Genomic DNA, 17930 nt, shown 5'->3' with positions numbered 1-17930 from the left:
AATGCTGGAGGGGATGTGGCAAAGTAGGGACATTAATTCATTGCTGGTGGAGCTGTGAACTGATCCAACCATTCTGGAGGGCAATTTGGAACTATGCCCAAAGGGCAACAAAAGAATATCTACCCTTTGACCCAGCCATAGCACTGCTGGGTCTGTACCCCAAAGAGATAATGGAAAAAAAGACTTGTACAAAAATATTCATAGCTGCGCTCTTTGTGGTGGCCCAAAACTGGAAAATAAGGGGATGCCCATCAATTGGGGAATGGCTGAACAAACTGTGGTATATGTTGGTGATGGAATACTATTGTGCTAAAAGGAATAATAAAGTGGAAAAGTTCCATGGAGACTGGAACAACCTCCAGGAAGTGATGCAGAGCGAGAGGAGCAGAACTAGGAGAACATTGTACACAGAGACGAATACACTGTGGTATAATCGAACGTAATGGACTTCTCCATTAGTGGCGGTGTAATGTCCCTGAACAACTTGCAGGGATCCAGGAGAAAAAAACACCATTCATAAGCAAAGGATAAACTATGGGAGTGGAAACACCGAGAAAAAGCAACTGCCTGAATACAGAGGTTGAGGGGACTTAACAGAGGATAGACTCTAAATGAACACTCTAATGCAAATACTATCAACAAAGCAATGGGTTCAAATCAAGAAAACATCTAATGCCCAGTGGACTTACGCGTCGGCTATGGGGGGTGGGGGGGAGGAAAAGAAAATGATCTATGTCTTTAACGAATAATGCTTGGAAATGATCAAATAAAATATATTAAAAAAAAAAAGAAAAATAATTAAGAGGACTACTGCAGTAGCCAAGTTGGAGAATGGAATTTAGAATGGAAAAGAATTCTGAGCCAGAGGACAAATTTGTTGAATTTGTTGAAAAAGAGAAGGAATAGATTCTTGCAGGCTAGTAAATGGTAACAAGTAAGATTTGGACTAGTGATGTGAATTTCAAAGAAAAGATTGCAATGTGGAAGTTACCAGAGGGAAGATTTAAAAGTGACTGGAAAGAGGAATATGCTGGCTCACTTTGTTTGATGGTATGATAGTTTTGGAGAAAGTGGCAAGGAATGTTCTATATTTGAAGAAAGTAAGATTTCAGTGAGTACCAGGAGATAAAGAATGGAGAGAAATTTAACTATGGGGTTCAAGACTGTAAAGTGGAATGTAGAGTTGGATAGGGACTAAAAGGAATTAAAACTAAACTGGTCCAGGATTAAAGTTGGGGAGAAAGAATGAGGAACATTCATTTTCTTGGCATTTGAATCATAGGTATTAGGGGATTTCCTCATCTGTAAAATTAGAGTATTAGACTAGATTATGCAGATACATTGATTTCTGTACATATTTAAAAGAACTGTGTCTGGTTCTTGTTGGGATATTACCCAATCAATTATTTTTGACTTGTATTATGATTGGTTTTAGAGCTCTGAGAGACTTTAGAGATTTAATCCAACAAGCAGTCATTTCCCAGATGAGTAAAATGAGACTCAAAGATTAAAGGAGTTAGCCATGGTGACTTTTGAGGAGGGGAGAGGGAGTTCTCTAATTTCATTGATATAAGGAACTCCTTATATGAGTACTTAATACTGCAGATCAGCAACTACTTTTTAATTTAATATTTAGAGATTACCTAGAAAAATCCAGAGGTTAAATGACTTGCCCATAATCGTACAGCCAGTATTTATCTGAGGGAGAACCTGAATCCAGTTAATCCATACTTCAATACCTCAATAGAGCTTCCCAAATAACTCATTTGTTCCAGAGGATGATGTGACCCTCACCTTGATCCTATATTCCCTCCAGTATCTCACAGAATCCCCAGAGTTGGATGTACCCAGCCCTCATGTGCCCTGTAAAATTCTCAAGTGTTAATAGAATCATTTAGGAAATATTTAGCAAAATAAATAAAAATACAATGAAAAGTAGATAGTTTTTAAAATCTGATTCTATTTGAGCTTGGTATCACTGCTCTAACAACATATTTGACAAAACGATATCAAACCTCTATTTGAATACCAATTAAGGGAACCCAGTAGTATCCTAAAGTTGGCCATATAGTTTGATATTCGTTCAATATGTTATTAAAACCAGTTTGAGCATCTCATTCAGAAGTTTGCCTTTGGCTTGTTTCTCCTCTGTTCATTCTTCTTCTTAGTCCTTATCTACCGACCCTTTCTTTTTTTTTTAAAATATATTTTATTTGATCATTTCCAAGCATTATTCGTTAAAGACATAGATCATTTTCTTTTCCTCCCCCCACCCCCCATAGCCGACGCGTTCTACCGACCCTTTCTTTACTCTATTTTCAACAAACACTGTCAGGTCTCTCTCAACCTTAAAAAAAAAAAAGCAACCTAAGATATTTCTTCAGGGAAATCAATCAATCCGTCAGGAAGTATTAGTAGGCACCTACTATGTCCCAGGAATCATGCTAAGTGCTAGAGACAGAAAACAAATGAAACATTCTGTGCTCTCAAGGATTTTATAGGAGTATATAGGAATATAAAGGAAAAGAATGTATTTCTGTGTATATGTGTGAAGGAATACCTACAAAGTAAAAACAAAGCAATTTCAAGGGGACACATGGAAAATCAGCAAAGGCATCATAGGTGGTAGCACCCAAGCTGAGCTTTGAAGATAAGAGGCTGAAATGAGAAAGGAAATGTCATGAGTGAGGAACATCAATAAAGTCAGTATAGCTGCCTATATATAGGAAGTAATGTCTAATTATCCTGGAAAGGTAGGGCAGCACCAGGTTTTAAATGCCAAACAGATTAGGATACATTCTTGATCTCTCAACTGCTAAATGTGATAGCTTTTTTCATTCCTATGCCCCTTGACTTTTCCATACAATTTGACACTCCTGATCATTCTCCCTCTTCTTTACTCTCTTCTCTGTGGCTTCCTAGACAATAATACTGTCTTCTGATTTTCTTGAATGCTCTTTTTTTGTCTCTCTAATGGTTTATCATACTTCCTTTCTGAGTGGGTGTTTCAAAAAGCTGTGTCCCAGGCCCACTCTTTTCTTTTCTCTCTATATTCTCTTTGTTGATCTTATTCAGAAGGTTCAATTATAATCTCTACACAAATAATTGATATCTGAATGTGAAAAATCTAATCCTAATGTTTTAGTTGAAATTCAGGTATCTATCACTTAATTAATTACACATCCCCCTAGGTATCACATGGGCATACAAAGTGAATTCACCATCTTCTTCCCCTAAATCTGCCCTTGCTCCCAACTTTCTTATTTCTGTTAATGGGTACCATATATTCAAGATTTCAATCATCTTCAGCTCTACCTTTTTCTTCTTCGTCATAGTCAATTGGCTTCCAAAGCACTGACAAATCTACACTCAACATATTTTCTATCTGTCCCCTCCTCTCCATTCACCCTACTACCATTCCAGATCACCTTTCACCTGAACTATTATAAAGTCTGCCTACCTGGCTTCTCATTTATCATTCACCTGTGAGAATCTTACTAAAACTGATTTTAACAGATTTCATCTGGTCCAAAATTTCCCACTGCCCACAAAACCAAATACAAATACTTAGCCAGGAATCTAAACCCTATACAATTTGTCCTACTACTAGCTTTCTGGTGTAATACTCCTCTTTCCACAAACTATTCCAGCTAAATTGAACAAAATTGGTATTTCCCAAATTCTACATGTTCTCTCCCATTCACTATGCATTCACTCCCTACCCCCCCCCACCAGAGGGTTAACAATCCATCTTTCAAGTCTCTCCTGCCTAACTGTGCCTTTCAGAATACTTCAAGGCTCACACCAGTGATATCTTCTTAGACTTCTCTATTCTCCCCAACTGAAAGTAATATAAGATTTTAGAGATGAAAGAGAACTAAGAGGTCATCTAGTCAAAACCCTTTATTTTACAACTGAAAAAACTGAGTTCTAGAGAAATTAAGTCACTTGCCTAAATCAAAGAGGTAGGAGTTGGAATCCTGAATGTGGAGCACTTGGCACTACACCTGACTGTGTCAAATTTTCTTAATGCAATTTACCTAAATCATGCTCTTTTGCCAAGATCATACTCTTGTGAACATGCTATCTCTCTCAATATAAGTTCCTTAAGCGCAAAATCTATGACATTTTAGGTGTATATATGAATGTGCATATGTGTATGCATATTACATACTCCATCTCATCTCATCTCCAAAAAACTGCCTGTCATCCCTACTCTCTCCATCTTCCTTTGCTTTCAACCTGACTCCACTGATTGATACCCTACTGCCTAAAAGCATGCACATGTTTCCCCCATCCTCAAAGAAACCTCACTAGATCTTTCCATTCCTGCTAACTATCATATCTTATCTCTCCTAGTTAAGCTCTTTGAATAGGCCATCAACAATAGCACCTCCTCTCATCTCTTCTTAGCTTTACAATCTGGCTTCCAACCTCACAGTTAAATTGAAATTGCTCTCTCCAAAGTTACCAATGCCCTCTTTTTTTTTTAAGCCTTTATCTTCCATCTTGGGATCAAAACCAATGATTCCAAAGCAGAAAAGCAGTAAGATCTAGACAACTGGAGTTAAGTGACTTGCCCAGGGTCACAAATGTGGGAAGTGTCTGAGGTCAAGTTTGAACCCAGGACCTCCCTTCTCTAGACTTGGCTCTCTATTCCCTGAGCCACTTGGCTGTCTCCCAATGCCCTTAATTGTCAACAATTGTCCTTTTCTCAGTCATCCTTCTTTACTTCTTTGCAACCTTTGACAATATCAATACTCCTTTACTCATTACTCTCTTCTCTTGAGGTTTTTGGGCTCTAGCCTATCCTGGTTCTGGTTCACCTCCTAACTTTCTAACAGCTCCCCAGACTCTTTTCCATGACTACTAACAGGGTTCAGTTCCGGGCATCCTTCTCTTCTCCTATTTTATTTCACTTGGTGATTTCATCAATTCCCATAAATTCGATTTTCCTCTCTATGCGGATTAATTACTTATCCAGCCCTAATTTCTCTGCTAACCTCCAAAATCATATCTCCAATTTGATATTTCATCTTGTCACATAAACATCTTAAATTCAACATGTCCAAAACTGAACTCATTATCTTTCTCCCTCAAAACCTTCCCCCTTCCAAACTTCCCCATTACTGTCAAGGGCACCATTATATCCTCCTAGTCCCTCAGGCTTACAACCCAGGTGTCATCCTGATTCCTCATTATCTCTCACTCCCTCATAGCCAATCTGTTGCCAAAGCCTGTCAATTTCATCTTTGCAATATCTCTTATGCCCCCCTTCTCTCCTCTGATACTACTACCCTGGTGCAGGCTGTCTTCCCCTCATACCTGGTCTGCCTGCCACAAATCTCTCTCCATTCTACTCCATCATTCAGCGGAATATATATTTATACATACTGGCTCCCTATCACCTCTAGGATTAAATATAAAATCCTCTGGCATTCAAAGCACACCATAATCTAGGCCCCTCCCTAACCTTCTAATCTTCTTATACTTTTATACATCCCATTACTCTTCCATTCAGTGGCAATGGCCTCCTTACTGTTGTATGAACAAGACACTCCAAACAAGACATTCCAACTCTGCTCTGGGCATTTTCACTAACTCTCCACCATGCCTGCACTGATTTCACTCCTCGTCTCTGCCTACTGGCTTCTCTCAAGACCTTCTTCTACAGGAAGTGTTTCCCAATCTCTTTTAGTTATAATGCCTTCCCTATGCTCATTATTCTCTATTTCCTATTTCCAGTATCTAGCTTTCTGTACATAGTTATTTGCAGGTTGAGTCCCCCATTAAATTCTAAAGCAGGAATGGTCTTTTGCCTTTTTTTTTTACTCCCAGGGCTTAGCAGAGTCTGACACATAGTAGGTGCTTAATAAATGCTTACTGTTTATTCATACAGTACTTTGCACATACCAAGGGCTTAATAAACATTTAAATGGATTGTGACAGTTGCTGCAGTTTTTAACAAAGCACAGAAACAAAACCCCGCTATCATAAAGTCTATCCCTAAAGTCAAATCTGAATTTTGAGAAGTAAAAACTAAACTGCTACTAAGTAACACATCCTCTAGGAAAAGAAATCCTGCTCCTAGTGATAGGACATCTAAAGAAGCCATGCACATAAATTACTAGATTGCTAAATAATTAATCATTTGCAATCCAGGAGCAACTTTATCACTGATCAAGGGACAATCTACCAAAGTAGACCACTGCCTACACAGCATATTCAACCTAGGTCTGAGACATTTAGCTTCAGTGATCCCACCTCTTGGTGTATTTTAATTAAGCCTAGAGCTACACTTCCAGACAGAGTAGCACACCTAGTTCATAAATGTGCTGCAGAAGCTTTACAGCTTTACACCTCCCACAGGTGGAGAAGAAAAAAAGATATGAAATTCGTTTTCATCAAATAAATCTAGATTCTCAATTTGGAAGAAAACCCTTCTCCCGTTCCCCCACCCCCACCATTAGTCAGGGGAAAGAAAACTCCCCCTGCGCTTTATAAATTCGGGCGATGCTCACTGCTCCCCTTCCCCCTACTCCAGCTGTGGAGCAGTGCGCCTGGCCCTAGTCCAGGAGATGGGATGGACCCTCGGTGTCCCAGCCGCTCTTACCTGGGGACACAGCTGGGACTAGAGCCGTCGATTTCCCAGGTGGCGAACAGGTTCATGGGCACAGGCGTGTTCAGGGCGCCGGGCCCCGAGGGGAAGCTGAGCCTGCTCTTCTCCGCCATGGTGCAAGCCGGTCAGATCCTGTGAGCCAAGCCCCTGTCCCAGCTGCAGCCTATCCCCGGAGCCCGGGGGGGGGCCGGCACGGCCGGCGGGCGAGGCCCTCACTCGAAGCGGCCCGGGTGAAGGGCTTAGAAAAGAGAGAGCTCGGGCGTCACTCCCGAGGCTGCGGCCGGACCCTGAGGGACCCAGGCTAGGGACTGTGGCCCAAGGCGGGGAGGTGGGGGAAGGTTTACATGGCTGGGGCTGGCCGCGGGTCAGCACAGGGACTGCGGGGGAGGGGGAAAGGCACTCGGACCCACACAGCTGGTGCGAGAAGGTAGTGGCCGCTCGGCGCGCGCTCGCTCACTCGCTCAGTCACAACAGGGAGGCAACAGTGAGAAAGACTAACCAGCGGTCGAGACTCCGAACCCCGCCCCACTAGCTACTCCAGAGCCGTAATCTGGACTGACCACAAGCGCCTGCGCACTCAGACAAGACGGAAAAAAAAAAAGACTATCAACTAGAGAGTAAGCAACCCACCAGCAAGCTCCTCAGTTGCTTGGTAGCCGCCCCAGCGTCGACCGATTGGATAAACTCAGTTTGAGCTCTCGAATCAACAAACCAATCAAGACCCAAGTTGATCGCCTCCCGGAAATGAGGCAAAAACTGGTTGTCTTCTTTCCCCAGTTTTAGCCTCTATACTCAAGAGTCTCCAATAATCCTTCCTTTTTTCTCTGTGCCCCTCCCATCTCCGGCCTTGCCCTGGCCTGCTCCCGCCCCTACCATAGGCACGCCCTTCAGAGGTTAGTTCTTGGCTTGAGGGTTGGAAATGAGCACATTTCGGGTTAAATGCTCCTTTCTCCAGGCATATCCTTTAATTTATCATTGCTGTTCTACCTAGTTTTATACACGCCTTTGGGATGAGGGAGAATTCGTACTGACCTTGGAACTACACTGGATCCCGTCTCAAAAAGGCAAAGAAGACTTAACTCTTGCTGAATTTAAGGGTCAGGCCAGCCCCACCCTGAAGGAACTACAGGACTCATGAAACAGTCCATGATTAGGATCTAGAGAAGGAACCGTAAATATCAGATGTAAAAAGATCAACACCAAAGGCAAGTCCCAAACGTTTAGGATGGTTTCCCCAAGCGATAAATGACTAAAGGTTATGAACCGGCAGTTTTCAAGGGGAGCAATCCAATCTGAATCACTTAAGAGCAGCTGTTCTCAAGTGTTTGGTCTGGGAGGTCTTTTCACTGGTAAATTATCGAGAACTCCAAAGAAATTTTTTTTTATATATGACTTATATTTACGGACAAACTGATAAATTTCATCAGTTTTAAAGCATTCCCTCTCCTATCCCCAATTTATCCTGGATATTGCTTTTTTTGCATACAGTATTTGTTTTTGTTGACTCCCTCATTATTTTGTGAACTTGAAAATAGGGACTACTGCCTTTTGCCTCTATATTCCCAACGTGTAGGGCGGTGTTTGGCCCCTAGGAGAATCTTGACAAATGTTTATTTATTATTAATAAATTTAAAAATAATAAATCCGTCACATTTTAACACAAATAACATTTTTATGAAAAATTTTTTTTTTCCATAATAGAAAAGTTTAGGGAGAAGAGTAACATCATTTTATATTTTTACAAATCTCTTTTAATGTGATAAATAGAACCCAGTTGAACTCTCATATGATTCTAAATTCAATCTGTTGCAATATTGTTTTGATTGAAGTACCTGAAGATCTGGCCTCATAGTTGGAAAAGGAATGACTAGTTAAATAACTTTAATAACTGTGGATAGTCTTGTGCTGAAGGCATCCTGTCTTAACCACCGAAACCTTCACAGAGGAGCTTGCCTTCCCCAAGACCAAGAATCTTCCACAATTCACTTTAACCCCTTTCCTGCCACAAAGAATTGCCTAATCTCCTGGGGTAACTCTTTCTGAGACTGAACTCCCTATGGACATAGATAATCTACCTTTTACCCGCACCCCATCCCAGTGATTCTGAACCTTCCTTTGCCATTGTTCAGACCTCATTCTTCATCTGCCACTGACCAGTCCCTTATTCTCCTCTCTCCTTCAAAGCAGCACCCCATCACCCCAACCACCCATTCATTCACTGTACTCTATGGAATATCTGTTTCTTCTTTCAAGAAGATTTCCTTCTAAACTTTTACCTCTTTTGCTCAAAATAATTTGCATTCAAAGAATTCTGGCACACTCCGGATAGAGCTGCCCTAGCTATCATTTCTAGCACTGGGTTGCACCTTCACTTAGACTTACTGGTTGTGGTGGGATAATTGGATTACTCCTTGTTCCCTGTTGATACCTTCAAATTCTTTTACCATCATCACTCAATAACCTTTTCCTCCTTTCAGATTCATTCAATCCATATTTCTTAGCCAATTAAAAATTCTGTTAGCTGTGGTTTATAGACCTCTAGAACACTCCTTCCTCTTCCTGTCTCACAGTCTTTCTCTGGAACTCCTGCTCTCATACAAGTCAGATCCAGGATACATATTTATTATATTCCCTCAAACACCATGATCCCCCAATTCCTCAATTTACTCATTTCTCATGACGAATTCCTCTACTACACATAAGAGTTATCCTCAGAGATAGTAATACTTTTGATCTTGCCATAATCCAAAAATTAAATCTGAAATCCCCTCATCTGACCATCATTTATTGGTTTTCCAACTTTCCCTCAATCTTCCTTCACCAAACCCTATTCTTCCACATCCTGACCTTAAATCCTTTGATCCTCACTTCTCTCCCAGGTCATCAGCCTTAAACTAGCCACTCTTTGTCTTTTCTCCAAATTGACCAGTTCAACTATTAAATCTTAACTATTAACCCCTTAACTGCCAATTGTGCCCTGCCAAGTCTCAGCCTTAAATAAATCTCACTGTCTTGCCGGTTTCTCTCCAACATAGTGGCTGTTTTTTTAAGGTAGTAAAAATAGTACATCTATTCTTACTGGATCCACTAAAAATTTCTGTCACACATTAGGCCTTTATTGCTGCAGGACAATCCTACTGTACTTCTCATCAATTTACTATTCTATTTTCCACAAGAAGTCATACAAACTTTATCCTCCTCATGGCTCCCCCTCCTCACACTCTCAGATAAGAATCTTGCTACATATATTATAGGAAAAAAATTTAGGCCATTTGCTATGAGCTTGCTCTTTTCTCCTCTTCTTTACATCAAACCTCCTGCCACAATCTCCTGGGTCATCCCTAATTCACATGAGAAGTGATCTTATGCTACCCACATAAGTGGTCCTATTACATTCCATCTCCTCAAACAGACTGTTACCTCTGTCATCTCTGCTTTATCATTTATTTTCCGTCTCTATCAGTCTATTGGTTTCTTTGCTTAAATGCCCCCCCAAACCTCAAAAAACCCTCACTGGAACCTTTCATTCCCAGTATCATCCCATATCTTTTCTACACTTGGTGGCTAAACTTCTTGAAAAAGCCATCCACAATAGCTACCTCTTATTTCTCTCCTCTCACTCTCTTACTACCTTACTCTCTAGCTTCTAGACCTCATAATTCTGCTGAAACTAAAAGTTACTGAAGATCTCTCAACTGGCATATCCAATGGCCTTTTCTCAAACCTCATTCTCGTCAACCTCTCTGTACCCTTTGAAACCTGTTGATCATGTTCTTCTTGATACTTTCTTTTCTCTATGTTTTTAGGAATCCATTATCTCTTGGTTCTCTTCCCAACTGTCAGACTGATCCTTCTTAATGTTCTTTGCTGGATACCCTCTAATGTGAATTTTAAAAGTACTCCACCCTACTCAGACCTTACTTTAGAAGATCTGATTTAGCTACCTCCTGATTAGTAACACTGGAGATACTTGGTTTAACAGAATCAAGCCTTGGGAACTCTATATTTCTCCACACTACTTAGTTTAACAAGGTCAGGAATGTCTGCACCATACTCAAGGATTAAGTATTTGAGAAAATGCCCTTCAACATATATGTGCAGAAACAGCAGACATAACCCTGGGCTGTCCTAAGTCAAGCTAAGCTAACATTGGTACAAATGAGATGCAGGAAAGTGATGTAAAACTGTCTATATAGGGCAAATCACTTGCTCTCTTTTGGCTCTTTTCCCAGAGAGGTGTCTCTGGCTGGTAGCATGCTAAGCGTTCCAACTTCTTGGTGTGGTGGCAGCTATTTGTCTGGATTTGGGCGGTGAGTTTGCCCTTGAGCTAATTCAGGTTCAGGCATCTTGGCTGAGACCTCTTGGAGTTCAGGCTGATTCCTTCCTCTTTTTCTCTCCAAAACCTTAACTTCTAGAGCCTCTAATCTTCCTGCCCGGCACAAGCCAGGCAGGAGAAAATTCATGCCCTTTTCCTTCTCCCTTCTTAAATTTCTTTCCACTATATTAATTGAATAACCATAAATTTCCAGACTGACTTGGGTATTTTTTTTTGTTATTTGGGATCTCCATTGTGGCCAATAATTAATTTACTTTAGGTCACAATGCTAAAATTATCCTTTACACTAAGAACTAGATAAATAGAACCACCAGACAAGAAAGAAGTTAAGGAAATGAATAGAATTTTAGAAAGTTAGAAATAGGACTGTAGAGAAAATTTGATGGGAATAGAAAGGGTGTGCCTTATTCTCAGCTATAAATGGAACTCTCACAAAAAATGTATTAGGCCATGAAAACCTTACAAACAAATGCAGAAAAGCAGAAATAGTAAATACATACTTTTTGGACAATAATACAGTAAAAATGTCATTCAAAAATGGGCCTTAGAAACATAGATTAAAAATTAATTGGAAACTAATCTAATCCTAAAAAATGACTGGGGTCAAAGAACAAATGATGATAACATTCAATAAATCCATTAAAAATAACTGCAACCATAAAACATTTTGGAGGATGTGGCCAAAGCAATATTTGGGAGAAAATTCATATTTTTAAATGCTTATATCAGTAAAAGAGAGAAAGAAAAGATCAGTAAATTGACTATGCAACTAATAAAAAAGAAAGAAAAAGAAAAAATTTTAATCCCTAATTAAGCATTAAAATAATATTACTCAAAACCAAAAAGAGAAAACTAAAATAACATTGAAAGTAAAAAAAATGAATCAATAAAAATAAAAATGATTTTAAGTGTTTTTTTTAATTTTTAAAAAGAAAGAAGGAATTACCAGAGGAAAAAGTGTCAAAAAATGAAAAGGGTAAATCAAGATGAAATTAAAGAAATCATTAGAAGTTATTTTGCCTATACTATGCCAATAAAAATGACGATCTAAATGAAATGGATGAGTATAAAGTGTCCAGATTAAAAGAGGAAGAAATGGAATCTTTATATGACCCTATTTTAGAAAAAAAAAATTGAACAAGCCATAAATGAGATCTCTAAGAAAAAATCTTCAGATCCAAATATATTTACAAGTATTTTCTACTAAACATTTAAAAAACAATTCCAATACAATATAAACTATTTGAAAAAATACTTCAAGGTGGAATTCTAACAATTTTTTCTATGACACAAATAGGATTTTGGTATATAAACCAGGGAGAGCAAAAGAAGAGAGAAAAAACTTTAAAATTGAAGGGGTGGATCCAAGATAGAGGAAAAACAAGAGCAACAGCACCATTTCATCATGAAAATCCTCACTAAGATTAAAATATTGCCACAAAACAAATCCAGGAGTGAAAGAACCAATAAGGGGACAGAGGGAAACAACCTTCAAGAAAAGAAAAACACAAAAGGTAGGCAGAGACTATCTGGGGAACTAAGGTGAAAGTGGAGCAGAGCTTACAGGAGGCTATTGCAGGGAGTGACAAACTATCCAGGAGAAAACCACAATTCCCAACCCTCACCCCACCCTCACTCCACATCTGCTGTCACAGGTTCAGAAATGGATCTCTAGCTAACAATCAGACCCCGATATACTGCCTGGGCAAATAGTAGTGCAAGCCAACCCATAATCCTTAAAATTCCAAACCTGTGAAGAATTCCAGAGTCCCAGACCAGAGCAAGCTGAGGTGAAGGGGGCTAATCAATGTGGTTCCAGAGCAAAGCCAGGAATCCCAGTCTGGGCTTGGGATAAGGACATAATGTATGGTCTCAGGTGAGGACACAGTTCTCAGGGGGAGCCTCCCTAGAACTTTTTGCCCAAAACTAAAGATGGGGCTCCAGGAGAGGTCAATGAAGGACTTGCCTGAATGAATCAAGAACACCTGGAAACCAAAATCTTGAACCTAAGGCTGGGGCTAGAATTTGATCAGTCCTTGATCTGATCAAGATCAGAATGAGATCAAAAGCTTATACCTAAGCCTGAGAAAAGCCTTTAAGCTATCAGTATCACAAGGATCAATTGAATCAGCAGGGGGAGAGGGCTCTCAGACCTCTCAGCCCTCAGACAATCACATCATCCCCCTCTACCCCCAAGCCTACCTATAATTAGATAGGAAAAATGAGCAAACAACAAAAATATCAGCCCACTCTAAATAATTTTTTAATTTTTTTTAAAAACCCTTACCTTCTGACTTGGAGTCAATACTGCATATTGGCAGAAGAGTGGTAAGGGCTAGGCAATGGGGGTCAAGTGACTTGCCCAGGGTCACACAGCTGGGAAGTGCCTGAGGCCAGATTTGAACCTAGGATGTCCTGTCTCTAGGCCTGGCTCTCAATCCACTGAGCTACCCAGCTGCCCCTATCTAAAGAATTTTTATGGAGACAAAGAGCAAGGTATTGACACAGAAGGGGCCAGTGAAAACAAAGGAAACACATAGAGTCCAAAAGAAAAATATGAATTAGATACAGATTCTGGAAGAACTAAAAAAAGACTTCAAAAACCAATTAAGAGAGGAAGAGGAAAAGTGGGAAAGAGAAATGAAAGTGATTCAAGAAGAAATGGGCCAATTGAAAAAGGAGAACCAAAAACCAATAGAGGAAAATCAGGCTTTAAAAATCAGAATTGGCCATCTAGAAACTAATGATTTCATGAGAAATCAAGAAACAATAAAGCAGAATCAAAGGAATGAAAAAATAGAGGAAAACATGAAATAGCTTATTGCAAAAATAACTCACCTAGAAAATAGATCTAGGAGAGAGAGTTTGAGAATTATTGGACTACCTGAAAGCCATGATCAAGAAAAAACCTTGGATATCATCTTAAAAGAAATTATCAAAGATAACTTCCCAGAGATCCTTGAACAAGAAAATAAAATTGAAAGAATTCACAGATCATCTGCAGAAAGAAATCCTCAAATGACAACTTTCTTGAATGTAATACCTAAATTCAAGAGTCACCAAGCCAAGGAAAAACTACTTCAAACAGCCAGAAAGAAACCATTTGTAATTAGAATTTTGGTCCCCAGGACTCTGAATCCCAGCTTTCCATGCTCCTTCTCACATTATGTGCTAATGTAGGGAAGATATATTTTGAGTGTAGCTCCATCCTTTTGCTCTCTTTTCCCAGGAATGCCATTTGTGGAGGTTAGGGTGAGAGACAGGCAGGAGAAGTTTACTCATTTCGTCATTTTTAAGTTTTGTACTTTGTTCTTTTATTTCTTCTACTTCAAATGATTACTAATAAATCTTATAAAATATATTACTTGGAGTTATTGGGTATTAATTTGAATCTAACACATTCATATATCATGGAGCTATAATCAGGATCACACAGGATCTAGCTGCTTCTACATGTAAAGATCAAAAGGCATCAAATATGGTGTTCAGGAAGGCAAAGATTTGGGCTTACAAAAAAAAATTCAAAATCCAAATATGAGACACAAGCAAAACCTATAAAAGATAAATATGAAAGAGAATATTTAAGGGACTCATTAAGGTAAAAATATTTATGTCTACATGAAAAGATGATTTCTGTAATTCCCAAAAATTACTCTTATTAGTAGAGAAGATAAAAGGTATTTACTCAGAAAGAGGGTGTAGAAGTAAGCTGATTATGATGATATGATGTGTATGTAAATTTGATGATATGGAACCATATGTTTATATGATATGAAATGTATGCATATGAATGATATGTAAAAAAATCAATCAAGGGCTGAAAGAGAGGGTTGCACTGAGAGAAAAGGGAAGGGAGAGACAAAATGGGGTAAATTATATAACAAAGAGGCATGAATAAGAATTGGTGATGGGCAATGCTTAAATTTTACTCTCATTGTAACTGGCTCAGAGAGGGAAAACAAGTATACTCAGTGGGAAATAGAAGAATATGGCAAGGGAAGCACCCTCTGTGGTAATTGAAGGGAGGGTGAGGTGGAGGGGGTGTGACAAAAAGCAAAATGCTGATGAGGAAGACCAGAGTGAAAGGGAATAGAGCAGGATCTAAAGGGAATAATATTATGGATGGCAATAAACAATTAGTAATCATAACACTGAGTGTGAATGGAATGAACTCACCGTTTAAATGGAAGCAGGTAGCAGAGTGGATTAAAAACCAGAATCCTACTATATGTTGTTTACAAGAAACACATTTGAGGCATGGTGACACATAGATATTCAAGGTCAAAGGCTGGAGCAGAATATATTATGCATCATCTAAAGTTAAAAAAAAAAAAGCAGGAATTGCAATCATGATGCCAGACAAAACCAAAGTAGAAATTGATCTAGATTAAAAGAGGTAAGGAAGGAAATTACATTTTGCTAAAAGGTACTATAAACATTGAAGTAATAGCATTACTAAATATTTATGCACCAAAAGGTATAGCATCTCAATTTCTAAAGGAAAAATTAAAGAAGCTCAAGGAGGAAATACATAGTAAGACCATTCTACTAGGAGATCTTAAACTTTCCCTTTTAGAACTAAATACATTGAACCAAAAAATAAATAAGTAAGAAGTAAGGGAAGTAAATGAAATGCTAGAAAAATTAGAGTTAGTAGATATCTGGAGAAAACTGAACAGGGATATGTGAATTTTAAAACTATTCCACCCTTATCAAACCATTCTTTAGAAGATCTCATTTAGATATTTCCTGATCAATAACAATGGATACTTAGAATAACAGAATCAGGTCTTGGAAACCCACATTCTCCACCCTACTCAGTATAACAAGATTTTGAAAGGTCTGCATTAAACTCAAGATTTAATTATCTGAGGAGATGGCCTTCAACAGACATGTGCAAAAGAAGGACAGACCTCTGCACTCTCCTAAGTCAAGGTTGAGCCACCATTGGCACATGTGAGACACAGGAAGTGAGGTAGAGAATGGCCTCTGGATTTCTCGTGACTTCCTGTGGATAGGGCTAGAGTTCAATTCGATCCTGGAGTTTAAGCTTAGAGGAGCCCCGCAGACAGCTTTCCTTCAGATCAGCCATGTGAGTGGTAAGTACTGACCACTTTCTCTGCCTTGGCTCCGCCTGAGCCAGAGTGGTTCTGAGTTGAACTCCTTTCCTTCTCTCCCTCTTTCCTTCTCTCCCCCTCCCCTCCCTCTAATATTTTCTTCCTCCTGTTGTAATTAAATCACCACAAAATTTGGCAGCTGACTTGGGTATTTTATTATTTGGGATTCACCTTTTACAGTTTGGCTCATCACGTCAGTTGTAACAAAAAACCCTCAGTCTTCCTAACTTTCCTAAACCTTTTTCTGCCGTGACTATTTTTTTAATAGCTTATTTTGATCAACTGTAAATTTGGATTTGGTTTTTTCTCTCTCTTTTCTCCCTCTCTTCTTAAATTAGATAGACTACAGCTGTTTTAAATCTTATCAATAGTGCGGTAAGCTGGGAGAGTTGTTTCTAAATCTCCTTTCCCTTAGAGAACAACTTCCTAGATTAGGAGTGGAAAAAAACCTGTAGAAAGTTTTGGCTTTTTCCTATTCCCCATGTGTTTTGTGAAGACTGTTAGAAAAATAAGTAATATATATATATTATGTATATACATATATATACATACACATATATGTATATATACATAAATATAAATGTAATATATGTATGTATATATGTACACATATATAATATATGTAATATAATAAATGTAATATAATATATATATACATATATATATAAATGAATACTACATTCTTTGACATTTATATGGTGGTTGAAGAATTAGGGACTTTGAGGAATACAGCATACCTCCAATTTTTTATATTAATAGGTAATCTTATTTTTGTATTTTGTATTTTGTATTCCTCAATACTGTGTTTAGAGATGCTAAAATAAAAAAAAATTGAGGATAAAATGCAAGCCCAATTACAAGATCTAAAATGTTTCTTAAAGGATCAATTGGCAAACATCCACTCTACCAGAAACAAACCTGTTTCTGAACCTTTAAATGAGGAAATTTCCTTCCAGGAAATAGAGATGGAAAACACCTTCCCTATAGCTCATCTAACAGACTGGCTCTCTCATGGTCAGCAACTCTTGGCTGAATTTAACCCCCAAAACCCTTCCCCTGCAATCCCAGGTTCTCCTGTTCCTTCTCCTACACAAAACCAAATTCCAGCCCAAAGGAGATCTCCTCCTCCTAGAGAAACTTGTCCTAGTCAAACTGACCCATACGTACAAAATTCAACTAGAGGCCTATTTCCTCTAAGAGAAGTACCTGAAATAGGATGGAATGGGGATGTGTTGACTTTAAGATACAAGATACCATGTACTCCCCAAGAAATAAATGAATTTACACAAAATATCCTCACATATGAATAAGATCCCTTTCTAGTAACAAAAAAGATGGGAGACATATTTTTTCAGCATAATCCATCTTACCAGGACATTGAGAACTTGCTACAGACTTTTTTAATTGAACGTGAGAAAAATAAAATAATTGGTCATGTCAGCAAAACCTGGGGGCATCATGCAGCACATTGATCATCTCAGGATCCCGAATGAGACTATAACAACACTGAGAATTATCTACAATTATACCATTGTAGAGAGGCCATCCTTACAGCAATGAGGGCATGTGCAGACAGTATGGATAAGTGAATGGAACTTGAAAAAATTAAGCAAAATAAGGAAGGAACACCCTCCAGATTTATGGATAGAATAATTGAGTTTGGGGATAGATACCAGGATTTTGACCTATCTAAAGGAAATAGCTTAAGAAAAGTTAGAAGGATCTTTGTCAAAAACTCTTGCAAAGCAATTAAGGATTATTTTAGAATACATTGTCCAAGATGGCCAGAGATGGACCTTGAAGAATTGCAAATAACATCTATATATGTTTTAAAGGGAAACAAAGAAAAGGAGGAAGA

The 17930-nt window shown here is 38.7% G+C and overlaps 1 protein-coding gene and 1 long non-coding RNA gene across 8 annotated transcripts in view; one reads left to right on the top strand and one right to left on the bottom strand.

Moving 5' to 3' along the window:
• PACS2 (phosphofurin acidic cluster sorting protein 2) overlaps positions 1-7277 on the bottom strand; it is a 414540-nt gene extending 407263 nt beyond the window's left edge. For 4 of the 7 annotated variants that reach the window (XM_007473321.3, XM_056821215.1, XM_056821236.1 and 1 more), the window contains exon 1: positions 6614-7171. In XM_007473321.3, the coding sequence (XP_007473383.1) occupies positions 6614-6732 (119 nt within the window). In that variant the 5' untranslated portion in view covers positions 6733-7171. Of the gene's footprint in view, positions 1-6613 lie in introns of all 7 variants that reach the window. The other 3 variants (XM_007473322.3, XM_056821221.1, XM_016422767.2) reach the window with 3 other exon arrangements.
• Positions 7278-7383: 106 nt separating this feature from the next.
• Positions 7384-15350, top strand: LOC130458159 (uncharacterized). Its single transcript, XR_008917241.1, has 2 exons — positions 7384-7512; positions 7611-15350. It is a non-coding gene; the product is annotated as an uncharacterized LOC130458159 (long non-coding RNA).
• The last annotated feature ends 2580 nt before the right edge of the window (positions 15351-17930 follow it).

Source organism: Monodelphis domestica, chromosome 1 (genome assembly GCF_027887165.1).
Source record: "Monodelphis domestica isolate mMonDom1 chromosome 1, mMonDom1.pri, whole genome shotgun sequence".
In the NCBI taxonomy this organism is placed as follows: domain Eukaryota; kingdom Metazoa; phylum Chordata; class Mammalia; order Didelphimorphia; family Didelphidae; genus Monodelphis; species Monodelphis domestica.
The sequence above is the reverse complement of the archived record's forward strand: the minus strand, read 5'-3'. Positions and strand labels throughout refer to the sequence as shown.